We start from the raw sequence: 25,838 nt of genomic DNA, 5'->3' as shown, positions 1-25,838 counted from the left end.
TTGTTTGTTTCAACGGAGTTCCAGCCACCTTAAATGCAGATCTCAAGGATGTGGCATAAGAGCTAGGGCAGCCGACCTTGTCGCTTGGGCTAGAATGGATCAAGTATTGTGGAGGCTCTGCATAAAGCGCCCAATACCTTGGAGTGGACTTCGTGGTATTTCAAATATTTTTATTTAGCAAAACTACACCTTTTAAAATGTGGGAAAGCCTTGCTGTGGGAATGAGTGGGCATGGTACCTCCCGTTGTGTGGATGTGTTGCAAGGTGATCGTAAAATGAAAATGCAGTCAGCTAAGCGCAATTCAACATTCTTAAAAGACTATCCAACACCAACTAAAAAAATTGTGTACCGTCAGTAACAGAAACAAACTGAAGGGAACGACTACATGTAATAGGGCCAGCAGCCATGGAGTGAACTACACTCCAAAAGGCGGGAAAAATAAAACCAATGCACCTGTGAAAACCAAGGACTTACAAAGGGCACACCAAAGAACAAATGAAAAATTATGGGCGTGCTTCAAGCCTATAGGGTAGATACAGCATGTCGTAGAGATAGTGCACGATTTCCTAGTCGAGACCCCAAAAAAAAAAACTTGGAGTGAGAACACCTGTGAGACTCGGTATTGGTGATGTTGGTGTGCTTGGCAACCAAGTTCCGCCACTGAGGTCAGCAGTTAGTCCTTGAGGGAAGCTGAGTAAACTGTTCTGCTCCTTGTGGAGTGCTCGACGTACTAAGTGTCTGCTATATATGGCCTGGTGTGCTTTTATACGAACTGACTACAATGTTTGATTACTTTATGTAACTCAGTTATAGTAGTCTATGCAATATGCTTTTTTACCAGCAAAGCTCGTTTCACCAGGCGCCCCGTATTACACATTTTAAGGCCTTTGTCATTCATTAAAAACACCAGTCAAAACAACAGCTGTTTTAAGCAAAACTAAAAGAACATTCATTATTAAAAGAACGTTTTTTGTTGCAAAGCAGGTGCCATTTCAGGAACCTAAAATGAAGGAAAAAATAGGATAGTGTAAGAAAATGAACAGTGTTTCAGTTCTAAATTCTGTATTTTATTCATTTGATTCAACGAGGGCTGTGCTATGTCAAGCGTAAGATGTTCTTGGGGAACAAATGTACACAGCGCTGCACATCAACAGTGAAGCACAACAAGATCACAATACAGATGTGATTGCTTGTATTCTGGTTCAGAAGGCATGTGTATTATGTGTATTAGCAGATTGACTGGACTTCCTTTTTTGTCTAGAGGCCAAGACTGTTGGCCTCTGTTAAACGGCAAAAAATAAAATAAAAATTAATGGAATGGGTTTCAAACAGAGCAGTTACCAGACGTTCAGAGTAATTCAAACATTTCCATCCATCAGTTTGATGCTGCTTAAAGGCCTCATTACAACTGCCCTGGTGTCCTATGCAATATTGCACACAATTCAATCACACGAGGCCCACATAATGAAGCATCACATCTGGATTTTGGGGCTTACCGTACCAAAATATGCATGCCCTTGAATTTTCTGGGTATATCTCCCTTGACAATTTTTGGCAGGTTTGATCTGCTGAAATGGATCCAAGGGCTGTGGGTGTTCTCACGTCCCTATTTTTCACGTGTGATAAAATCCCCACAACTCATAGTTCAATATGTATGGTAACAGGAGTTACAGTACATAAGGAAATTATACAGGGCACTTATAATAATGCCTTACATGAGTCGTTCTACGTACAATTGCTTTGCCCAGATGTGCATCACTTGCTCACTTTGCCATAGGAACTCACGCTTCAACTTACTGGCGGATCTCAAGAAGGTTACTCTTTCTTCATTTCAAATCACCCAATTTGATATACACCGATGGGCACCAAAAATGGTAATGTACATTAATGAGTACAGCACATGTTTAAAATGGTACTGCCTTTAGCATATAACTTCACCTTAACACCATGCGTGCGGTGCAGATTTACCCCCGGTGCTGGGCCCTAATGTAAATGGATGTGGTCATGACGAGCTGAGCTTGTCATGAGCACACGAGCACCGTGCCTCATGACGAGCTCAGCTCGTCATGAGCATCGAAGGCTAGAATCACCTAAGCTAAAAAAAAGAAGGCGTTCCATGTAGGGAGTCTACACACCTCACAACCCGTTGTTTTACCGTGGAGCTAAATCATTAAAAAAAACAGGACTACGGAAAATAGGACGATTTGTGTGCCTGTCATGGTGCATTAGGTTTAGATGCGCAATATATGCCTCACTCTTCTTTCATGTCTCTTACAACGAGGCGGTTACACCTCACTGACGACCCTTGCAGAGAGCAAGGCACATTTGTGCTCTCCAGTGGCAGGCCCATACTATGTGTGCACCTGCCCAGTTCACCTCCCAGCTTCAAGACTTGGACATGCATCTCTGAGCCATTGAAATCAAGATGGCGCACAGCCATGTCCATGCCTGCCAAGTATCACGCATCGTGTGAGACACTAACGCATTTCAGTGTGGTGTTCCAGCGCTCTGGCTCAGTATGTTAATAGTTAACCCCTCTCACCACGAGCTCAGCTCGTCATGACCGTTAAAACGCTCACACACTGGGCTAATTCCCCTGCTGTGCTGGGCATTCTAAGGAACGGGCATGGTCATGACGAGCTGAGCTCGTCATGAGCACACGAGAACCGTGGCTCATGACGAGCTGAGCTCATCATGAGCATGGGGGTGCTGTGTGCGCCCCCTCCCCTCAGCACAGCGGGGGAATCGGCCCCACTGTGAAGGGGTTAAAGAACTGAATGCTCAGCTCTGGAGTCAGTGCTACAATGTTACTATATGCCTCCCCTGCTGCCTGGCTACATTCGATTTCCTGCGGCGGCGCGGTTTTCAGACGCCACTGACTCTGCTATTGGCATCTGTGTGACACCGTGGGGGGGCCGAGATTGGGACCATGTGCCTCGTCACGTCCTGGAGGAGCCAAGAGGAAGTGAGGTATAAGGTGGTTGGCAGGTCAGAGAAACGGCAGGAGATTTAAGAGTCGGCGAGTCTTGGTAGTGGTTCGCTGCTCTCTGCCCAATAAAACCCATGTTGGACTGGCGGGAGGCGGCCACTCCGGCCAGCATCGAGTCACTCACTTGACTTGAGTCTTTCATGGACGCAGGATGCAGGCCGCCGGCGCATCATCAAAGGCGCTATCAACATTGTGGTGATAATTGCAGCAGATGCAAAAGTAATAATTGAAGCACTTCAATTAAACCCGTGGAATGCTGCATGCAATGGCAGCACTGCTCGCAGCATGACAATGTTGTGCAATGGTTATTCAAACAGGCAACAGACCCGACCAGCGGCTCAGCTAAGACCTCCTCCCCCACACGGCAGCCATTGGAGTTGCTGAGCCACACCATCATGCCCAGACCGGTGTTTGCTGCGGCGGGAGTCGTTAGGCAAGGTGCGGCCCGAATGAAGAATCGTGTGCGGCAAAGATAGTAAGTAGTGCCTCTTGATGTATCTCTCTATGCTGCAAATTGTTTTATTGATGACGCCCCACCCTGCTGCTGGTCGACTAAATGGTTTTAGCTTGGATAACTGCATGCAGCAATAGAGCAGGTCTAGGAAAAACTAGGCCGGTTTAAACTTGATCAATTGTCGAGTAGAGGCGGTACTGCTAGAGTGACTGTTCGCTCTCTGCCTCCAGAATTCAGCAATAGGGGGTGCAAGAAGGACTGCATTGAGCAGGGGTTGCTGAAGTCAGACAGCAGCAGAGAAGGCATCGAATACACCGATGATCGGATGAACGGAATGCACACTTCCTGAAGTTCAGTGAATGGTGGAATTTTTCGAATGGAGATTTGTTTTTGTTTAAACCATGTAATCTGTTTAAAGGGACTAAGCACGAGTGTAAATAAAACCCAAACATAACTGATGTGGGAGGGTGCAGCACTGATAAATAGTTAGCACCTGCCCTTCATGAAGACAATGGAGAACCAGGCGGTTGGAGAGGATATATATATATACCATTATACTTCTGAAAACAAATGTGTATAGGGCCCTCTCTGTTCATCTGGGCAGCTTGCAGGCTCTGTATTCACATCACGTTATGCTAGAATTGCAAGGCATCTCATAACGTGTTGCGGAGACGACATAGGGACTCGTTGAGCAGCTCGTTTTCATGCAGTGCAAGTTTCAGCTTTGAGCCGACTTTAACTGCGCATCTTCATTTTTCTTGTTTTTGTTCATGTGCGCAGGCCTGCTTGGCAATACCCCTGATAGGTATTTTTTTTTCTTGTGCCACGGCCATGATTTTCTTCTGAGCTGTCACCTGTCTGCCCTGTTACAGCTGAGTACTGACTATACATCACATAGCAGTCTGTCTTCCCACTGACCGTAAGCTGTGTTAGTGGTCGCTCGCACCTGGGTCAGGTGATGGTGAGAGCCGCTGGTGCTTGCCAGCGTAACTTCTCAGAGCGCCAAGCATCCCTGAGTCAGCAGAGCCTGTAGTGTAGCTCTGTCTGACAAACTGCGAGTGGGGGGATGGGGCCACCAGCAGGGTGCGGCATGGAGGACCAGGGCGCACCGCTCAGTAATACAGCTTGTGGATTATGACGTGACTCGTTTTAGAGTTAGTTCCTTGTTACTCAAATGGGTGTCATTTCTGAAATGTATGTATTTCTCTTGTCTTCATTGCTAGATTTTGCTCGTGAGAAAGTGTCACTCATAGTCGTTGAAATGTCACTCATAATTACACTGAAATTAAGAAAACGTCACACATAGCATTCTGAAACCTTGGCAGCTATGCACGTGCAGCAGAGACAAAAGTAAAATGAGCTCCCAGCGTCATGTGCTCATAAAGGTGCGAACTTCCTTTTTCATCTGCCTATTTTTTTATTTATTCAGGGACAATCCTTTCCTTCAGAACAGTAAACGGTATCGTTTAGATTTAATTACACTTTACCTCCTCAGTCAGCCAAAAGTTATTCTTTAGGAAAATTGGTTCCAATTCCCCCTTGTCAGCAAAACCTGTGAGCGGCAGCCGCCTGTTCCTTTGTTAGCGAGCATGTCTTAGAGCTCCCTCCACGGTGATATTAAACGACGAATCCACTCTCGTAGCGGATTGAAGCTTTGTCTCTTTGATGAGAGGCCCTCAGTCTCCTTTATCCAACCCATACCGACAATCCCAGCCAGCGCCAAGAGACTGTTCGTTCGTGTGGGCGCTAGGCTTTAGACACGGGCACTATCACTTTCAGTGCCAGAGGAGGATGAGGCGTAATGCTTCAGAAAAGTAAAAACAAGTGACTGCAATTGTATGGGAGGTGGATGTTCATTCCAGCTATATTTATTACAATCTGTGGCTGAATGAGCTGGGTGGTTTAAGGCAAGGTTTGAACTGAACAGCCCAGCTTCATACTGCTCTTAGATCCTGGCCAATGCATTCTGGCCAGCAGGAATGTGACTTCCGTGACAACAGGGTGTCATACACGTGTCAGCAGAGACACCGACGGCGGATTCAGATTGCCAGATTCAGGCCGTGTGCTCCAAGACGCACCGAAATAACCACTGCAGCTGTAAAGAACTGACCCCCAAAACAACCTCTGCTGAGAAGCCATCATTTGAATGAGCATGCAATGCATCTAGTACTTTGTCTGCTGGAGGATGGCCTTCAAAGCCAGCAGAAGTCTATTTAAGTGGTGATCTGGGTGAAAGCCACCTGGGCCACGCCAGGGCCCTATTTGACCTCTGACTCACCAGTCCGTTCTTCACACGCATCACATTGACTGGCCATCACTAAAAGTTCTTCAGTTCTTTGGCAGGTCAACCAATAACTCTTGTAGCCCAATTACAAATCCTCTAAGAGTAGTAGGGCTATTGCATGGGGGATGGTGAGAGGTAGCAGCCTTGCAGACACAAAGGGAGAAACCATCGTTTCTGGAGCATAATATCCTAAATCCATATCTGTAGCAGTTCTGTAAGCTCTTGAGCTTCAGAGGCTTGAGAGGAATATCACCACAGATGGCTTGCTGTTATATATAAAAAGCCACTTTATTTAGGAGCAAGCTGGGGGCACAACATTACATCCCTAGTCTTCTCTCCGCATAAACTAGCAAGGACCTAACAATGCACTAAAAAATCTCAACTAACCCATTTCCCTAACCAATAGTTCCCACCACCCAAATTACCATATTGCTATTTAACTACAACTTGACAACTTCAGTTGTGGTTTTTGCATTCTATAGCCCCTTTTAGTCTTTGTAGGTATCAGATTTATTGGGAAAATTATGAGATCGTCCATAGGTGGGGCCATAAAAGAACCGCCAACCGACCCTTCTCCACTTCTTTAGTCAGTTTGTACTGTATGACCCATTCTCTGCCTTCACATTTTTTAACGTTGTCTCCCCACCTTCCCATCCTGTATCAGGGGTTTGAAAAAGCCTTCTCCAAATATCCAGCTGCTCCTCTATCAGGGCATAACCGCAACCTTTGTAGCAGAACCTCCACTTTACCTAGAGTAACTGACTATTCCGTGCCCACCCACTGCCATTCCCCCTACCTCTGCCCTTTCTCTGGCCTCCTAACCCATGCTGAAGTGCAATATTGGGTGTCTGCCATTATGTTTTGACATTCATATCTCTCTCTCAGTGGCAGTGATCCTCCTTGATCTCAGTGCGGCATTCGACACGGTCAGTCATGCCACCTTACTGAACCGTCTTTCGGATGCCGGCATTGTGGACAAGGCGTGGCTCTGGTTAAAATCTTTTTTGAGCAACAGGTCATTCCAAGTGTTTGATGGACAGACAGTGTCTTCTAGCATTCCCCTGAAGTGCGGAGTCCCGCAGGGCTCCTCATTAAGCCCCGCGCTTTTTAACGTCTATATGAGGCCACTGGCTGAGGTAGTTCGTCCGTATGGAGTCAAGATCATATCCTATGCGGACGATACCCAGCTGGTGGTCTCATTAGCGCATGAGGATCTTCAATCACGATCAGGGGGACTTACCGATACCCAGGCCACAAAGCTTTCAGCCACCTGCTTTGGAATACTCAGGACACTGAAGAAAGTTCTTCCTTTGCTCCCAATGGAGGCAAAGCAGATAGCCATACAGGGCCTGATACAATCACGGCTGGACTCCAACAACGTCCTATATCTGGGTGCACCAGAGTACACCTTAAAGAGACTACAGCTGGTACAAAATTGTGCCGCGCGTACTCTGCTGCAGATTCCTCGTAGATTGTCAGTAAAGGCGGCTCTGACCAATCTTCACTGGCTCCCAGTGCGTAAGAGAGTCTTTTTTAAAGCAATGTGTATTGCCCAACAGGCTTTCTGGGATTCGGGTCCTCCAATCACCCGTGATCTAGTAAGCCAGTATCACCCAGGTAGAAATCTGCGCTCTAGTCAGGCCTTCATGGCAGCAGTCCCCAGAGTCAAAAGGTCTAGATCTGGCGGAAGGACGTACGCCTTCAACGCCGCCAAGATCTGGAACTCCCTCCCGTCTCACCTGAGATCCAACCCTGATCTCGTTTCCTTCCGTAAACAATTAAAAACACACCTATTCAATTCCGTTTAATTTAACTCAGTTTTTCCCTCTTTTTCTGGTTCTCAACCTCTTTATCCTTCACTGGTTCCTCTTTTAGCGCTTGGACGCCTCAGGGAGCAATCGCGCTGTTATAAATTCACTTTCATTCATTCATTCATTCATTCATATCTGAACTTGCACGGTCGGATATCCACAACAGGCTTCCATACTATGTTTCCAGCATTCCTTCCTATGAGCCCACATCCCTAAGGTGGCAGGGCCTGGAAAATGCTGTATAGAAAGTGGCAATCCGCTTGCCACGTGTAGAATTGTCAATGGTCTGGTTGAGGTCATAACTTGCAACCGTAACTCATGGTCTAATTCTCCTCATGCCTTGTGGTGGTTCATGCTCCACTGTGACTGAAAGTCCTCATTGTGTCTCAACCAGGCCAGCATCACAAAGCTTAAAATGGCACACCTGATCACCTTCATGTATTTACATAGCCCTATGCCTGCCTCCAGCGTCTCCTAATGACACATGACAATAGCATAGATAGTGACCGCTGCCATCTATATTTCAATGTTAGTGGATACTTATGGGTGTTTTGCCAATTTCCTTTCTTCCTTTTTAGATGCTTTTGACCCTTCTTTGCACCTTGTCTCCCTGTGCAACAGCTTAAAGAAAACTACATAGTCATTCCCTCAAATATTGTCTTTTGTGCTCATCAGCAAATGGCTACATAGTGCATTCTTTACTCCCAAGTATGGGACCTTCTTCCTGTGTTTACCTCTTCTACCTTCCCCTTGTCCTTCTTATCCATATCTGCTGTGTCCTGTCCCGTACCCCAACCAGTATAAACTCCTTCTCCCCATCCATTCCGGTCCTTGGACCTGATTTTCCTTGTCTTACCTCCCCCTTCATCTGCTTTTCCAATCTCACCTACTTTTTTTGCCCATCCCTTCTTTGCGGTCATCCTCCTTCTCTTCCAGATAATTTTCCCATGATTCAAACAACGCCTTCTGAAAACTGGACTATCCCTTAGTCCTTCCTGGACCATCTTCTAGTTCTTCCCCTCCTTCGCCCTCTCTCTTTCGCTACTACTTTGCTCCTACCTGGGTCCTTTTCCCTTCCCACCATTCATCCTCATACTCACTCTCCATTCGCTTCACATCTGCTTGTACTGACATCGCTCTGCTTGGTCTTTTTCCACGACTTATCTGTATGCCGTCTGCACCGCTCACTGGCAATTGGCACTTAGCCCTAGGTATCCCCTGTCATGTCTCTGCAAGCTGACCTAGCTCTCCTTACCCTTGACATGCCCTCTTGTGTCAAGATCCCCTTTCTTCTTCCCCCTTTCTCTTTAACCCAACCTCTCCTATCCTGTTCTTCTCTTTCTGACACTGAATTGATTTCTCCCTCACTCCTTACTACCTCACGTCAATCGACGAGCCCTTACTTTCCTCCTCTGACTCCATGTATGCCAATCAGAGTACTGCATCTACATGTCTAATGCTGGGGTGTGGTGAGTCCTGCCCTCCTGTGCTGTCTCTTATTTCTTCCAACTAGGCACTTGGGCCGGTTATCTTCGCTCCTCATGTGGGGGTTGCTCTGGGGTCCAGGGGTCTGCGGTCATCTTGTGCTGCCGGGTCAAAAGCATTTTCCTCTCTCATTCCTGTGCGGGTCTGTGCCCCATCAGCCTTCCCAATCCCATCTTCCCCATTTGTGAGCCCTTACTCACCCACCTGCATGAGGGCTCAATGATCACAAGTCTGGCAGGCCACACCATTGCCCCTCCTGGGCATCATGTTCCACATGCCAGTACCACTGCTGTCAGCCTGCAGAGGCAGCCCTCCTACGAGTATGTTCTGGCTCTGAGGCTCCTTAGCACTAGTCCCTGCATCGTGCTCGCCACTCATGATCGCAAGGGCGTCCTGGATGTCCTTTTTAGAAGGCACGCTGGACACATCCATCCTCTCTGCGTCTCTCAGAGCAATTGTTCTGGCACTGCCAAGATGCGGTGATGAACTGCAATAGCTGCCTGCTGCAACCCACCTCCTCCTAAATCTCCTGAAGCAGAGAAGGTCCTACTCTTCCCCCTGCCCAAGGCCTGCTTCCGCTGCCCTTCGGTATCCTTGCTGGCCATCAGCACCACCAACTATGACACATGATTACAAGAAAATGGCAATTTTCCAGAGGAGTTCTCCATAACATCTTCAGTTTGGTTCATTTATGCATGTAGAGATTCTGCATGGTGCTAACTCACGGTAGCTTTAAAGCTCAGCAGAAGAACGCAAGCAGAGAGCACCGAGATTGGATCTAGACCTATATTCACTAAAACGCTTTACTAAAACGAAGTAGAAATGCTGGGTCGAAACCTAGCAAGCCTTCAGTATCCCAGCACACTAATGGTTTACAAGTAGGGAAGAGGGGCGTGCCCTAAAAATGCTAACGAACCGTGGGAGATTGGCATCACAATTTAAGAAGTGCCAACAAGCTTCATCTTGGGTGACCTCAATTGCCCCGTGGGATATCTGTGCCAGGCTCTTCTAGATATATCCAGCGAATCTATGACATAATATCGACAGACAGAATATAGACATACAAAAATATCGACACAAAAATATCGACATCAAAAATATCGGAGTTCTATCTACATAAAGGTAAGTGCAAAAATATCGAAAATAAAATATCGTAGTACAAAAATATCGAAGTTAAAATTATCGTTTTTTTAAATGTATTAATAATAATGTACAAATAATTTAAAAATACATATAATTTAACGAATTATAAATATAAACATTAAAACATATTTAAAAAATAATAACTAATACATATACATTTAAAATAAATTTTAAACTCTACATATAAATTAATATATATACTTACTCCACATATTGCAACAGTAGGGAAAGCGTTAGATAGCGTAGGGGTAAAAATTACTATTCCCACTCCAGAGAGTGCAACAGTATGGAAAGCGTTGGATAGCGTAGGGGTAAAAATTACTGGTCCCACTCTACAGAGTGCAACAGTAGGGAAAGCGTTGGATAGCGTAGGGGTAAAAATGACTATTCCCACTCCAGAGGGTGCAACAGTAGGGAAAGCGTTGGATAGCGTAGGGGTAAAAATTACTATTCCCACTCCAAAGGGTGCAACAGTAGGGAAAGCGTTGGATAGCGTAGGGGTAAAAATTACTATTCCCACCAAAAAGGGTGCAACAGTAGGGAAAGCGTTGGATAGCGTAGGGTTAAAAATTACTATTCCCACTCCAGAGAGTGCAACAGTAGGGAAAGCGTTGGATAGCGTAGGGGTAAAAATTACTGGTCCCACTCTACAGAGTGCAACAGTAGGGAAAGCGTTGGATAGCCGAGGGGTAAAAATGACTATTCCCACTCCAGAGGGTGCAACAGTAGGGAAAGCGTTGGATAGCGTAGGGGTAAAATTACTATTCCCACTCCAAAGGGTGCAACAGTAGGGAAAGCGTTGGATAGCGTAGGGGTAAAAATTACTATTCCCACTAAAAAGGGTGCAACAGTAGGGAAAGCGTTGGATAGCGTAGGGTTAAAAATTACTATTCCCACTCCAGAGGGTGCAACAGTAGGGAAAGCGTTGGATAGCGTAGGGGTAAAAATTACTATTCCCACTCTAAAGGGTGCAACAGTAGGGAAAGCGTTGGATAGCGTAAGGGTAAAAATTACTATTCTCACTCCAGAGGGTGCAACAGTAGGGAAAGCGTTGGATAGCATGGGGGTAAAAATTACTTCCCACACTACTCCCCCTTTAACACACAACACACTACTCATACAAAAAAACACAATTAATATAAATATAAATTAAACAATTAACAACAATTAATATTATTACATTGATGTAATTATTAATTAACTAATTAACACATATTAATTACCAATTATTAATTAATTACCAATGAATAATTGATTAACAAGATATTTACAAGAATAAACAATATTTATTAATAAATTATTTATAATTAATATTATGAAATAATTAAAAAACGAATTACCAATTAATTAATTAACAATTAATTAACAATAAATACCAATAAATAAATACAATCTCTTTAATTAATTTAGTTTAATAATGTCACACCCTATTTCCCAATAGACACACAACCCACTACACATAAATAAATCACATAAAAAATGTTATTGTCATTTAATCACTTAATTATAATTAATTACCAATTAATTATTAATTAACAATAACAAAAAATAATAAATATTACTACATTAACTCTAATTAATTTAATTAACTAATTAATAATAATTAATTACCAATTAATTATTAATTAATAATTATTTATTAATCAAAAATATTTAAAAATAATAATAATAATTAATTAATTATAATTAAATTACTTCCCACCCTATTCCCCTATAAACCCACAACCCGCTCTGATACTAAAACGCAAAATGTATACTAAATTACTCATTTCTAAACATACATTAAAAACATATTTAACAAACATATAAACAACATAATAAAATACATAACACTAAACACAATTTCGATATTACTAACATACATACCTTAATATCGATATTCTGTCTATCGATATTATTGCACATCGATATTCTATCCCATCGAAATTAAAACATCGGTATTATTGTATATCGATATTTTAATTTCGATATTTTGTCTCTCTACCATAACCAGCAACGTTTCTAGGTAGTGCTTGCTACAACCTCACCGCCACTGTGAGCCAGCACCACCGTCTCACTCAGAGCTCGCAGCAATGGTTAAAGCTGGCTTAATATGATGGAATTTCTATTCATCTAGAGAGCACAGAGCAGCTGAACTCCGAAAAGTATGCAGTTTGTTCATTAAAGCATTGTTCATGAAGAGTGCAATAGTCTAGTGCAGCACATATAAAAATTACTACCACAGAACAGAAGTCGTGTGTTGACATAATTTTCAATGACGACTTAAGCTTGTACCTCTGTTGACAAAGTTTAAGAGGATCCAGAAAATGCACAAACATCTCATCCCACACACTTTAAAATTGTAAATTGCACTCCGTGGGACTTGTTGCTAAACATATTTACAATGAGTCTGAATACTTGTGGAAATTAACATCTTCCAAAGCAATAGAAACACATTTATTGTAACATATTGTTTCATGGTACCCCAACCTTGACTGTATTCAGTGTACTTTTACTGGTGTAGGGAAAGTTCAACTTGTTCTATTTCTTTAACAAAATGCACCTGAAATTGAGTGCATTGTTCCGTTCAAGGTTCAGGGTGCATTTAGTATTAATTCTAAACAGTACTTTCACATTGAAATGTGGTTTCTTCTACTTCAGCGTTGATAGAGCGTGTTTTAGCTTCGCTTCTAATCTCCTGCTACTGTTTCAGTTTTTTTCTTTGTAGAAATTTACAGACTTCAATTCAATGCTTGCATCTTTGCCTTCAATTAGGTTATATCAGTTTTCTTCTTCCCCTTTTAAAGGAATCTGTGCGTTTAGCAGATTTTGCTCGAAGGTTACTTCGGAAAAAAATTGAAAATATTTACAATGTTTTAGGGGGTCGACGAGTCAATGGAAACTTTTGTTGGCAAACAATTTTTTTTTTTTTCCTATCTGGAAATATGTATCTCAACAACTAAGAGCTGTTTAGCTAGCCGGCCATGGCCTGAGCATACTCTAAATGCACAGTGGTCTCAGGAAGCGGTCTCTCACTTGTAAATATAATGTCTAATTAAGCATGGGCGAATTTTGCGAATCTCGCGTTCGCGAATTTAGCGGATTTGCGAACTCGCAATCCGCAAAATCCGCGAATTCCCGCGAATTTGCGGATTTTTTTTTTTTGTGTTCGCGCGTGTTTCTGCCAGTTCGCGAGGGTTTTTACAATTTCGCAATTTGCGAACTTACCTGTCGGGTCGCAAGTTTTGCGAACTTGTTGTTTCTACGTGTCCAGCCTGTTTGGGACACTCTTCTTCATCACTGCCACTCTCTGTCACCACTGCCACTCTCTGACTACTCATGCTACCCTCTGGCCCACCCATGCCACCCTCTGTTTCATCACCACATCACCACACCCTCTGGTTGTCCAGTGTACATTATTTTCGGCAAAGCAAAGCACACCTTCCCTGCCTCAAGTGACCTGAATTAATTTGGGGCTGATTAATGTGTCACAGAATATTTTTTTAGCTGGCACCTGCTTCCTTAGTGCTTCCTGATTAGTGATCTTTTGCACTTGCTAAGTGCTTTCATTGTTGCAAAATTAGTTACAACACCTGCCCTGCCCCAACTGACAATAATGAATTAGGGGCTGATTAATGGATTTTAACTTCCAGCCTGGCTCCTGCTTGTCTCCCTTAGCTGTAATTCAGGACCTTTGTGGCATATGTGTAACTATTCTGAGGTTCAGAGCAGGGTCACATAATAGTTGCAACTGGCAACTGAACTCTGGAGGGGCCCCTCAGGAAGCACTACAGGAAATGGCTACTAATGATGAGCCTGAACTTTTGAACCTGGTAAGTAGTTTCAGTTTTGCTAAGATCGTATTTCTGCAATTTAGCACTTACTCGCGGGGTGCGAAGTTGTACTGGCAAGCCGCGAACTCACGCGAACAGTGCGAGCAAGCCATAAAATCCGCTGCTCGCGGATTTGCGGATTTTGCGGGAGATTCGCGGATCTCGCGGATTGCGAATTTACCGAAAATCCGCAAAATCCGCGAGCGAAACGGATTTTCCGCCCATGCTTATGTCTAATGTATGTCTGGTGTTATAGTAACATGAACTGGGCACAGGACTAGTTGAGAACAGTTACACAGAGCTGTGGTGAAGAGCAATATTTTAGTTCTGAGTCCATTTTGTTCCCCATTTGCGTCACTTTGCAAATCGTGATGGTAGTATGAGTATAATATCGGATGTATGTCGTTACTACGCATGCTTTTACAACGCATGCCTTTACCACGCAGGTTTTACCACGCAGGTTTTACAACGCAAGTCGTTACAACGACTTGCGTTGGGGGCGCTGGATAGTGAATAGTTTAATTTACTATTCCAACTCCAGTCCCTGTGGATAGTAGGGAAGGTTTTGGATAGTAAATTAAACTATTCCCTATACTACAGCGCCCCCCAGCGCAAGCCGCTGTAACGACTTGCGGTGTAAAAGTTGCGTGGTAAAGGTACTGCGTGGTAAAAGTTGCGTTGGAAACGCTGTTCCCCATAATATCTAATGAGACCTCGCATAAGCACAGGTTGGTAACTTAGCTGAAGGGACTAGTGTTTGTGTGGACAACTTTGCACCATTAGGAACTCATGCAACATGTTTGTGCAGTATGGACCCTCTTCACTTTCTAACAGTCTTGACTAACCAAGCAATACTCAGTCCTTCTTCGTTCAGCTGATCTTCTATGCAAATTGTATAATACCTCATTACATACTAATCGTTGTTAAAATGAGGCATGCTGTGCCTCACCTCTGTCCCTGTTACCTACTTAAGAATTCCTTTCTCTTTTGAATCCACACAATCCTACTTTCTAACCTCTATCAAAGGTATTAGACCCAACACCGTTTATTCTCCTGCTTAGACACAAAATTGGTTTCTTCATTCAATAGACTGGTGTCCACTGTATAGAAAGCAGGGTGGGGGCGATGCAGACTGGGAAGACCAGGATTGAGGGCAATGAAGATGATTGAGACAACTACCTCACCCATTTACCGCTTCCGGAGATTATTGAATGTGGACATAGCCAGCCAGTCACCAGGCTTGGCCATACAGAAGAGGATACCAGAGCACAAAATAATATTTATCATCTGTGTCTTTTATTATTTATAATAGAAACATATCAGAAACCAACCAGAGCCACCATCAGACAACCCATGGACCACTAGCACCTGATTCATATACAAAGAAATCCCACCCTGGGTATGGTTATTTAACATGAAAGAAATGTATAAACTGAGTGCAGACCATTAGCAAATGTCCACATGAAGAAAAGAATCCACATTGCAACAAGGCTCAGAATTGGCTAGTGCTGGTGAGGCCTGTTCGCTCAGTGACACTCCACAGGGGATCAGTGACCGAGACAAACATGGTCTTCAAAAAGTGGAAAGTGCCCCAGAGATGGCTTGGGTTTAGTTTGAACCAGGAGAATGTGGGCATAGATACTGAAGATCATCATTTGGAACTCAAACAAGGTGTGCTTTCTAAAAAACATTTGCCCTAAGAAGTGGTGCTTCAGATGAAGGCTCTTGTAATTAGCTTTCTCAGTCCTAATTCTGCAGCACAACCTGGTTTGCTGTGCCGGCTGTACCTACCTCTACATCAGCACTAGTGTGGTCAAGCATGAATCATCTAAATTGAAAGCTTATAAGACTTTCAGCACTAATTGGGTTATACAAGTGTGATGCACTGGTTCCCCATCAACAAGAGGATAACCTTCAAGCTCCTCACCCACGCACACAAGACACTACACGACACCGGACCACCGTACCTCAACAGACGGCTCAGCCTCTAAACCCCCGACCGCCAGCTCCGCTCTGCAGACCACACCCTCGCCACCGTCCCCCGCATCCGAAGAGTGACTGGCAGCGGCAAATCATTCTCCCACCTCGCCGACAAGACGTGGAACACCCTCATCATCCGCCTACGGCAGACCGAAGACCTTCTAACCTTCTGGAGACTCCTCAAGACCTGGCTCTTCGAACAGTAGCAGCACCCCCCTTGCGCCTTGAGACCCTCACGGGTATGTAGTACGTTTTACAAATGATTGATTGATTTATTGATTGCCTGTCAGGTGACAGAACAAGATTTAGGCCAGCTCGGAAAGTTACAGGACCACCTCTGCTTACCCGTCCACGGGCTAGGTGCAAGCAATCCATTTGGAAGTTTCAGCTCACGTTGCATTTTACATACATATTTGATAACTGAAAATACATCCAGCTGTTCCGCTTCTTTAAGTTGGGTTCTACAGTAGCAGAAAGAGGAGAAGGTTGTGCAAAGTGTGATGAGGAGAGAACATCTGAGGATGCAAACAAAATATAATTGTGAAGGTGACCCAAAATCAACTACAGGACACTTAGAAATGTATCTGCTCTGGACATTAGAACTTAGTAAGCCCCCTTCTCCGTGGAAATAAATTAAGAGTCCAAATGTGATGCAGAAGATAAAGAAGACTAAACATAGCTACACCAAAGGGCAACTGGTAAAGAAATAGGCTGACTAATAGCTACAACAATGCCTAGTGTTAATTTCACCTCATAAGTTGTGCAATGTCAACTCTCAAGCGCAGGCTCATAAGAAAACGAGGAAGAGGACATGGAAGCTTACCTTCTCGTGGCCCTCCATATATACCTTTGCTTCCGTACACATTTATGACCCATGTTACCCAATTAACTGCTAGCTAAAGTACCAGAACTGTCCTGATCTCACCCTACGTCTTAAAATAGCTCTCCATTCTTTCTCCTTTTTCTGGAAAAGTACCAGACTGTGTGTGGAAAGAGAACCCCTAAAAGGCAGTAAAAAGGCGTCAAATGAATATGAAGTAGCGTCCACTCCAGCACTATGAAGATTATATAAATGTAATCGACCCTGCTCCAGTTCTGGGCACCTGCCATTCCTTGCACTGCAGTAGCAGTGAGTAGGCTTAGAGTAAGCCTCAGCCTTTGACCTCTGCATGTACAGAAACGTGTTGCGGTTCTCAGGGTAAGACTGGACTAATAGGCAAAAAGAAGGTGAGAGGAATTTAGCACATTACCGAGCCAGTGAATTTCCAAGACACTACTGCAGCTCCGGGCAAAATGGGAATCCTGCTGGAGCGCAGAGCCTCCGGCACTAATAGAACTTACAGGAGTTTTCTAAGCCCTAGTTAGGAAAAGCCAGCTTAAAGCAAACGCAGAGCAATCCTTAGTCCTACTCCAATCACTGTAACAAGATCTTCAAGTCTCTGAACAAGAAGTCTCTTACTTCAATGAAGTCCAGCCTTAGCCAAGACCTAAGTAGGGCAGGTCTTACTTGGGTGGGGATGGCCTTTGCTTTCATCATGCCAGATTGTTACTGCAAGACTAATCCTCTCCTATGTGCAAACAGGGTCTTGAATAGCGAGAAGAGTCAGACCCCAGTAATGAAGCCAGTTTCATCAGGGAAAAACTGTGCAACAAGTACCCATAAAATTTTTTTGAATATGGTACCACTGAAGCAGTCTGCATACAACAAGGCACCTAGAATAGGAGAGTCTAAAAGGAAATGGAGCCAGAGCATTGAAGAATCCAGCTGGAGAGACAATTTCCAAGAGTCAAGCAACAGAGAGGAGCAGGGTATGGTGGTGTAGTTAAGATGTGCAGGATTCATCAGTGTTGTTTGCATTTAAATTATCCCTCCAAGTATTGAATTCAAATGTCCTTTAGGGATTCATTCTACTGATTCAGCCGAACTACAGTATGACACAAATGGAGTATACCAGCAAAGAAATGGATCAAACCCCCATGGAGTGCAGCAACGATAATTTTTGTGTAGGCGTGTAACTGGAGACTAGCAAGGGAAATACTCTGGAGTAGCATCAAGTCAGTGGGGTCAAGGATTGGGATAAGTAGAAGGGATGCACCAGGGAGGCAGGGGATGGAAGTGCTGTGGTGTACAGAAGCAGGATTGTAAGTAAAGGGCAGGGTGCAGGGGAGCAGGAGAGCAGGACCACCTGCGGGCAGCTTGAGGCACATCCTGGGTGCCAGGGTGTAAGTATAATTTCTAAGGGTACAAGATGTAGTAGGACCTCTTCCACCATTACTACAGAAGGAATCTATCTCTTAGAGGATTCAGAGGTGTATTTCGACATGGTTTGGGCATTGAGGTTCAGAAAATGGAATCACAATTTTAAGTACGCACAAAATATACAAAAAGAGGGATACGAGGTTTATCAGTTATGATGACCGTTAAATGTGCAATTGAACATAAACTGCATATGAACATTTTCTTGCCAAATCACAGTTACTGCACTAGATCCAACACATTTTCTTCAATTAAAAAATTGAATAGGACCAGGTGGTTTTCTTGCAACGCTGCATTGAAAATTGCAGGCCTATAAATATCGGATTCATGCAAGGTTCTTTTCGACACTTTGTTTACCAGTTGCTGTACATGGTCAGTGGCCCTACCAACAATGCACACTGATGACTTTTCTACAGGCTTTCCTTGCTCCTTGCAAAGTATACGTCACAGCCACAGCAGTTCCCTTGTGTGCACCCTACAGACATGCCACTTGGCACATTGTCGACAGAACACCATATTTCTTCGCGCCTATTATAAATCTACATTTCTTCATTCAATAGCATATAATAGTATAAATCTATGAGCTTGAGCACTGAAAATGACAATGTTATTTTCCTAACACATACTTTCATTAGAGAACGTTTATATGGTTGACGGGGATACATTTATTCACCTCAACACCAGCCATGCTCAACACGGACCCATGTATGTTTGCTGAGATCATGTTATTGTTCAACATTTGAATTAGGATTGGTAGATCTTTAACGAACAACTTACACTTCATGAGTGCATCCACCCACCTGCTTAGAAATATCCCCACTAAACCATGCATGACTGTCTTTTTCACCGCCAGTATTAAAATCTAATACAGCAACAATCTATCAGAATTAGACACCACTCCAGGTCATGCTCTGTATGTAAACTTTTCTTCACACCAAACATTTGCGCAGAACTTGGCAGAAAAATGGAATAAAGGCACCCCAATATCTCACACATTTGAGGCATTTTTAAAGCTTTTGGTCCAAATCCCACAAGATTAAATGGAATTTCAGGTATACCTTATAAATTGGTTACATTTTTTCCAGGTTATAATAGGTTATTTGTTATGACGCGCGTAGGTGTATAGGGTCCGAAGAGTTTTCAAGGTTCTTTGCATCCCAATAATGTCTGAATTTCACTATGAATATGGTGAAAGTTGAGCTATTTTCCTTACTTGCACTTGCATAAGACCCCTTAGCGCCCTTGTTATTCTACTATGCAGCCATATATTGTATCTTTCAACTTTCGAATTCTGTTCAACTAAGGTTGTAGTATTTATCCTAAATGCCCAATTCGCCATTCTGACACTTGAAAAGGTACCTATTTTTTCATGGGGCATGCTTTCTCACTTATTTATGAGCCACTGCCTGTAGCAATCTAAAGAAGAATGTGTTAGAGAGATCTATAAAGCTCTGTCTGGAAGGTCCAGAGAAGAGACGGATCTTAGTGTAAACCCTAAAGAATGCAGCGAAACTCTGGGTGCCTCACTATCCGACATGAAAAGCAAAATCAGACTTAGTGTTCAATTGTATTGAACTGCGATCATTGAACCATTAAAGATCACTTCTATCTCAGACCCAATCCTCTTTCTTAGGAGCGCTTCCTCTATCAAGGACCCATGATCTCACAGTGCCAAAAATCCACCCAACACTCATCAGATGGCACTTCAAGAGCTCCCTGCTGCTCCGCATTTCTTCACGCCCTTTCATCAAACATCTTTTCTACCAGCACTTGGGGAAGAGAGTATGGGCCAGATGTATCAAAGGGTTTTACCAATTCTGTGTCTATGGGAAAATGTGTTCATACATATGGCCCTAAGTGTTTGTTATTGCGCGGATGCACACATTCCTAACTACCACTAGTTAGCAAAAATAATTAGAGTGAATACAGAGTCATAAAAACATTCTGAACCTTACCCAGCGAGGACGATGAAAAAGTCCAGCCGGTTCCATGTGTCTCCCAAGTAACACTGCTTCCCAAAGATGCCAAGTGCGACCATCTTGAATATCATTTCCACAGCAAAAAATGTAAAAATAAAATCATCAAAGCCCTGCAAACAAAAAAAGAATGATAAAGTTAAAAGTCATTTGGAGCTAGAGTTACTTGATGTGGGAGGAGAGAATTAGCAGCACACACTAAAAAGGGACAGATGGTTTCCTTGCTAAAATTAAAAGCTAGGATTCCAAGCTCCCATTTTCAGTCAAAGAAAACAAGATTTCCTTTTAAGCATAGCCTTGAAGGAAAATGGGAACTGATCAAAGAAATGAGAAAGATGCCTTAGGCTCACAATATACCGAATATCTTAAGACAACCACAGTACTAAAGCCAACACACAGATCAATTGCACAACGTTTCTGTTTGCAAATACTCCATGCGTGTGCTCTATATGGCAGATGACGAGTTAATGATCTCGCTAAATCAAAATATCAACAAAACTTGTATATGAAGAGGGTATTTGTAGAAGAAAACCGTTGCTATGTAACTTAGTAGTTTGCACAAGTTAGTGATCTTCCCTACTGTGTGCTCAGCCCTTTAGCAACACACATTTTCAGCTCATACTCTTGAAGGTGCCTCAATTCACACTTACATTTATGTTCAGAATTCATAACAATAGGCAAATACTGATACATATCAGTGCAAGACAGCATGACAGCACAGCACCAACACCTCTATTGAGAACAGCTAACTTTATAAGATGTGAGATAAATATTTCTAGCCTGATCAGCCCTCCAGTGGCTGAGGGTCATAGCTAGGTGTTTAAGGCCCAATAGCCTTTTTTGGGGTAGGGCGAGTGTGACCGATGTTTTATGGCCCGGTGGAGACTAACCTCTATTGAAGGATGATTGCTATTCTATTTATGATAATGCCTGCTGATGACCAATCCACTATTTAAGCATCATGGGAGTAGTAACACCTTGGCAATAGACTACATAACATGCTAACTCTCACATGCCCATGCAATCCCACACTCAGTCTCACACTCAAGATACCAAACATCTCACTCTTTATATATATTTTCTAAAAACAGAGATAGCACCCAGGGCTATGGAAACCCTAGAAAATAGGAAATTATAAACCATTTGCATTTTATGGTCGTCTTCTACTTCTCTATATATATCACCTTTTGCTATGTTTTCCATCACTTTTCACCTCTAAAAAATGCCCCCAAATACTCCTGCACAAATACGTCATTTCTGGGTTCCAAGCTCTGCCATGTTTAGTGCAAATTGTGCTGTTAATTTTCTCTAAATACTGCATTGTATACGTTTTGGAGTAACAAATCATCCATTTTGGAACCCCCCTCACTGACAGAGTGACCTTCACCATATCACTTGCTGTTAAATTCACTGTACTCGCAGCCTTGTCCCTATTGAACCACTAACTTACTTGCCTGTTTACTTTTAATCCTTTCATTAAATTCCTCTCCTTCCATACAATCTAGGGGCCGGCTACACCTGAGCGAGGCACACCCTAGTGTTGAGTTTACTCTCTCCAGGTCTAATGAAGCTTACTAAGTGAAAGTTGGCAGCCTGAATTTCAAGGCAAACCCCTTGTCCTACATCACTTCATTCCAAATCCCTCCTCCTTCTATGGCCACTAGAATACACCTATTAAGGTGGCAGCTGACCTGCTTGAAAAGGACATTGACTGATTGCGCATGCTCCATACTTCCTAAGCTGCTCCTCCAGGGCCAAGGATCTTAGTTGCATCCACTGGTCGATAAATATGATGTATGGAAGCCTTTCCACTTTAACATATCCTTCAACCCCATTAGCATTTGTTCCGCTGGGATCTCTGTCACACGTCTGATCCATGGCTACGTGGAATAGTGATCAAGAAAAACCAACACAAGGAATTGCACACTTCCCAGTACATTCACATGCTCTATAACATTCATTCCTACCTTTTCCACAGGTAGCTTAGATGAACGACTAGAAAAAAACTGGAAGTGTTCTCGTGACATGACCTTGTCACCATTTGCAAAGTCCATTGGCACCGTCTAGGCAAAGTGTCCTGTCCTCTTCTCCATCTATTTGTTTGCCAATAATCTGTCCTAAAATTCTGTTGGGTTTTGCCATCTCTAAATGATGAGTTAAATTGACCAGTCTCTCAGGTGCTGTGCTGAGGGTATCAACCTGTTAAGTATTATTCAAACATTGGCCCTTCATTTGTAACATAGTACGTCTTCACCTAATCATTCAACTTCTAACCTGGCCATTCCACTTTCACAGATTCACAATCTTTCTACCATACCTGATAATAACTATTTGGTGCTCATCACTTCTGCTGCTGCTCCTTTGCTGTTCTGGGACCCCTTCACCCTCCTCTGCTCATTATTTTAAATCTGCATCACCAAATAACCATGATAGCAATCCATTGAAAAAACCTTGACCCCTCGCTTATACCACTAGGAAATCTCATCAACATCAGACTGGCTGGTCACCTCAGCGCCAGCCATCTCCTGAACCCCTCCTAATACGAATCCAGACCCAACAACATCACACAGACTACCCTCATTGCTGACACCAATGGTATCTGCGTCACCTTGGACAAGGGAGATACAGCTGCACTCATCCTACTTGACCTCTCGACTGCACTCAATACCGTCTCCCCCCCCCATCCTCGTGCAATGCCTCCTTGAGACCGGAATCCACAGCCTGGCACTTCGATGGATCAGCTCCTTCCTCTCAGGATACACTTAAATAGTCAGCCTAGCACTGTAGTCATACACCGCTTGCAACTTGATGGGCAGCATCCGTCAAGGTTTCTCATTGAGCTCCATTCTAATGAACATCTAAGAGTACCACTCACCAACATCATCATTTTATAGCATCAATTGCTTTTTATTATTATTATTTTTATTTTTACATTTATTTTTTGTAAATGTGTTTTAGGATTTTTCATTTTTTAATATATTACTTATTGTCTACATTAATTAATAGATGTATTTATTTTTCAATTGCTTATATTTTTTATGGTTTTGTTGTATATATATATATATATATATATTGTTTTTCTCATAAATGACCAAAGGTTACAGGGTTGTTATCGTTAAGAAAAATAATTTAAAAAACCTTAGAAATTCACGGAAGAATCCTAAGGTTACTGGGACGTTATAGTTAGGCTTAGATTTCACTTGTACAAAGCCATTGTAATTCAGCAGGTTATAGTTACCTGAGCTATAACCTATGCCCCTGCAATGCACTGATATGACCTCACATATTACATCACTCATGACATGGTACTGACATCACTGATGATGATACTTGACCTATCAGTGTTTCACCCTTTTGTTGATTTTTTGCAGCGGTTTACAAAGTGGTCCTGATGATAAATAACTGTGACATCATCTATAGTCGAGGCATTCTCTAGAAATTGCCAACTATACAGAACTTGCACATCCATGTAAATTCTCAGAAATGTTGCACACCTTGTGGTGTGCTCACCGCCACCTGTATACCCAATTAGGCTTTACCATTACCCACTGTTGTTAATTCCCTTACATTTCCCTGTGTTCATCTTTCTTTGCTCAAGTTAAAATGCTTCTTTGTGAAACTTCTGCACCTTATCGAAGCATGGACTTCACGTTTGTTCTCTCTTCTGTTTCCACTGCAGAGTTGTGAAGAGAGGCGAGCCTCCTTAACTCAGCACATGGTTTTCAGCACTCTCCTCTTTCTGAACAGATATGACTAACTGGTGCCTTTCCATGACAATGCTAGTGCTTGATTAATAATGCTCATTGTTTCTTTAGGTAAACATTATACTCATTTAAACTATCAGCATCACTTCCCTAGATCCTCTCTTATCCTCCTCCTCCGCCGGCCTCATCCCCTACGCAGTGCGTGAGCAGGGCAGTCCTCTCAGTGTTGAAAGAAGAGTGTCATGGTGCTCTGTTGTGATGCTCAAAGGAGGGCCTTCTTTTCTGTTTCTCTAGAAGCATCAGGAACATTGGGGATAGTGGAGCATGTGCATAGTGAACAGAGAAGCTCTTTTTGAAAACTCGAACTTAAGAACTTACACCTGTTACAGAGTGAGTTGGTAAGCCTCAGACCATTCATGCACTCCTCGCTGCAAGAAAAAGAATGACTTTCTGTAGGGAAGGATCTGGGACCTTGCACGGCCTGCAAGTACCACCTGGTCCTCCTGAACCCATAGTGCACATCAGTTCAAAGCTTTGATTGAAAGTAAGTCTTATCATTAACACTGTTTCAGGAGGAGCTATTGATCCTGACTTCTTGAATCTCTTAGTGACTCGAGCTGACGCCTCTCATTGGCCGTGAAACTGGTAAGTGGTGTGGAGTGATTGGTGAATGACACATGCTTGCAGCCCCAGCCTTTTGTGAATCCTGCAGTGAAAGGTACATGAGATCCCACCAGAGGCAACCTCTGATGCCCTCAGAGGTGCAGTGATTGATGGAGGGAAACGCCCAAGACCTCTGGAACTTGGCATCAGTAGTTGGTATTGTCGGTGACAGTGCTGCGGGATCCCTGGGTACCAGCGACCTTGAACCTCAGTGGCAGGAGGTGCTTCAGAACATGTGTGGTGGAGCTGGCAGTCCAGCTGAGTGGTGTGCCAGGCAGTGAGGTGGCAACACTAGTGACAGCATTCCAGCATGGCTCGTCCTGAAGCTGGCATTGGTGTCGGATTCCTGCCTATGAACAGGGTTCGCAAACCTTGTAATTCTGGTGTCCCTCACTTGGGGGTGCTGTGGTCTATAGGGGGAGACTGCTGGAGGAGCTGAGCTACACAACCTCCGGCCAGAGTCTCTCTGCAGTAAAGCCATAACTCCAGCACAGAACAATGTTTGCTCTCGGTGGACAGGTGGGCAGGTGAGCCGAGGGGGCATAGGGCACACTATTAAAATCACCAGTCCTTTTTCTTTTGAATTTTTCTCACAAAATGCATGAATAGCGGCATTCCTAGATTGTGTATCGAATTCTACATTATACAAATGGAGGAAAATATATCAAAAACACATATGCATTATGCAGTCAGTATATTCATGCAGTTCATTCTGCGCCACACAAACGCACAGGATCTCAGAAAGACATTAGCGCCATACGTACCTGTAAAATGATGCAGCGCTGCGAATCACAGACCATGTCCTCACAGGGATGGAACATTCCCAGGGTCACACAGTTCAGGAGAATCACCAGCATGCTGAAGCGCTCAAACCATGTATAGGAGAGAAAGGTCAAGGAACTCAACAGATACAGAAACGCGCACCTTTGCAAAGAATCCCCAGAGATTCTCAGACACAATAGTAAAATTCTTGGCTGAGTTCAAGGCATAACAATGCAGAACAAAGCGACTCTCCTCCGAAGCAACAATGCAAACAATTCCCCATGCTCAGCCCCCCTCTACCCCTTACACCACACGTTCCCGGGGTGTCCTTTTGCAATAGGCCACTTCAGCTGAGAATAATGCGGTCTTAAATGCTTTTGAAATGAGCAACTTCTCGGCCAGCACGTGACAGACAACGCTTTCGATGACATCTCCAAAGGCTCATTGCTTATGTATCTTTTTACTGCGTTTCTCACCCCCTGCTCCCCCCCACCCCAGGAATGTGGCAACACCCCGC

General features: G+C 43.5%; 1 protein-coding gene across 1 annotated transcript in view; it reads right to left on the bottom strand.

The window, feature by feature from the left end:
- The window catches only part of CACNA1G (calcium voltage-gated channel subunit alpha1 G), a 787,437-nt gene extending 762,007 nt beyond the window's left edge, over positions 1–25,430 (bottom strand). The window contains exons 1-2 of the mRNA XM_086930846.1: positions 25,324–25,430; positions 20,172–20,305 (exon numbers count right to left, since the gene is read on the bottom strand). Coding sequence (XP_086786972.1) covers positions 20,172–20,305; positions 25,324–25,416 — 227 coding nt within the window. The 5' untranslated portion in view covers positions 25,417–25,430. The remainder of the gene's footprint in view (positions 1–20,171; positions 20,306–25,323) is intronic.
- Positions 25,431–25,838: the final 408 nt, after the last annotated feature.

Source organism: Lissotriton vulgaris, chromosome 7, assembly GCF_964263255.1.
Source record: "Lissotriton vulgaris chromosome 7, aLisVul1.2, whole genome shotgun sequence".
NCBI lineage: Eukaryota > Metazoa > Chordata > Amphibia > Caudata > Salamandridae > Lissotriton > Lissotriton vulgaris.
Note: the sequence above shows the minus strand (reverse complement) of the source record. Positions and strands in the feature narration are given on the sequence as shown.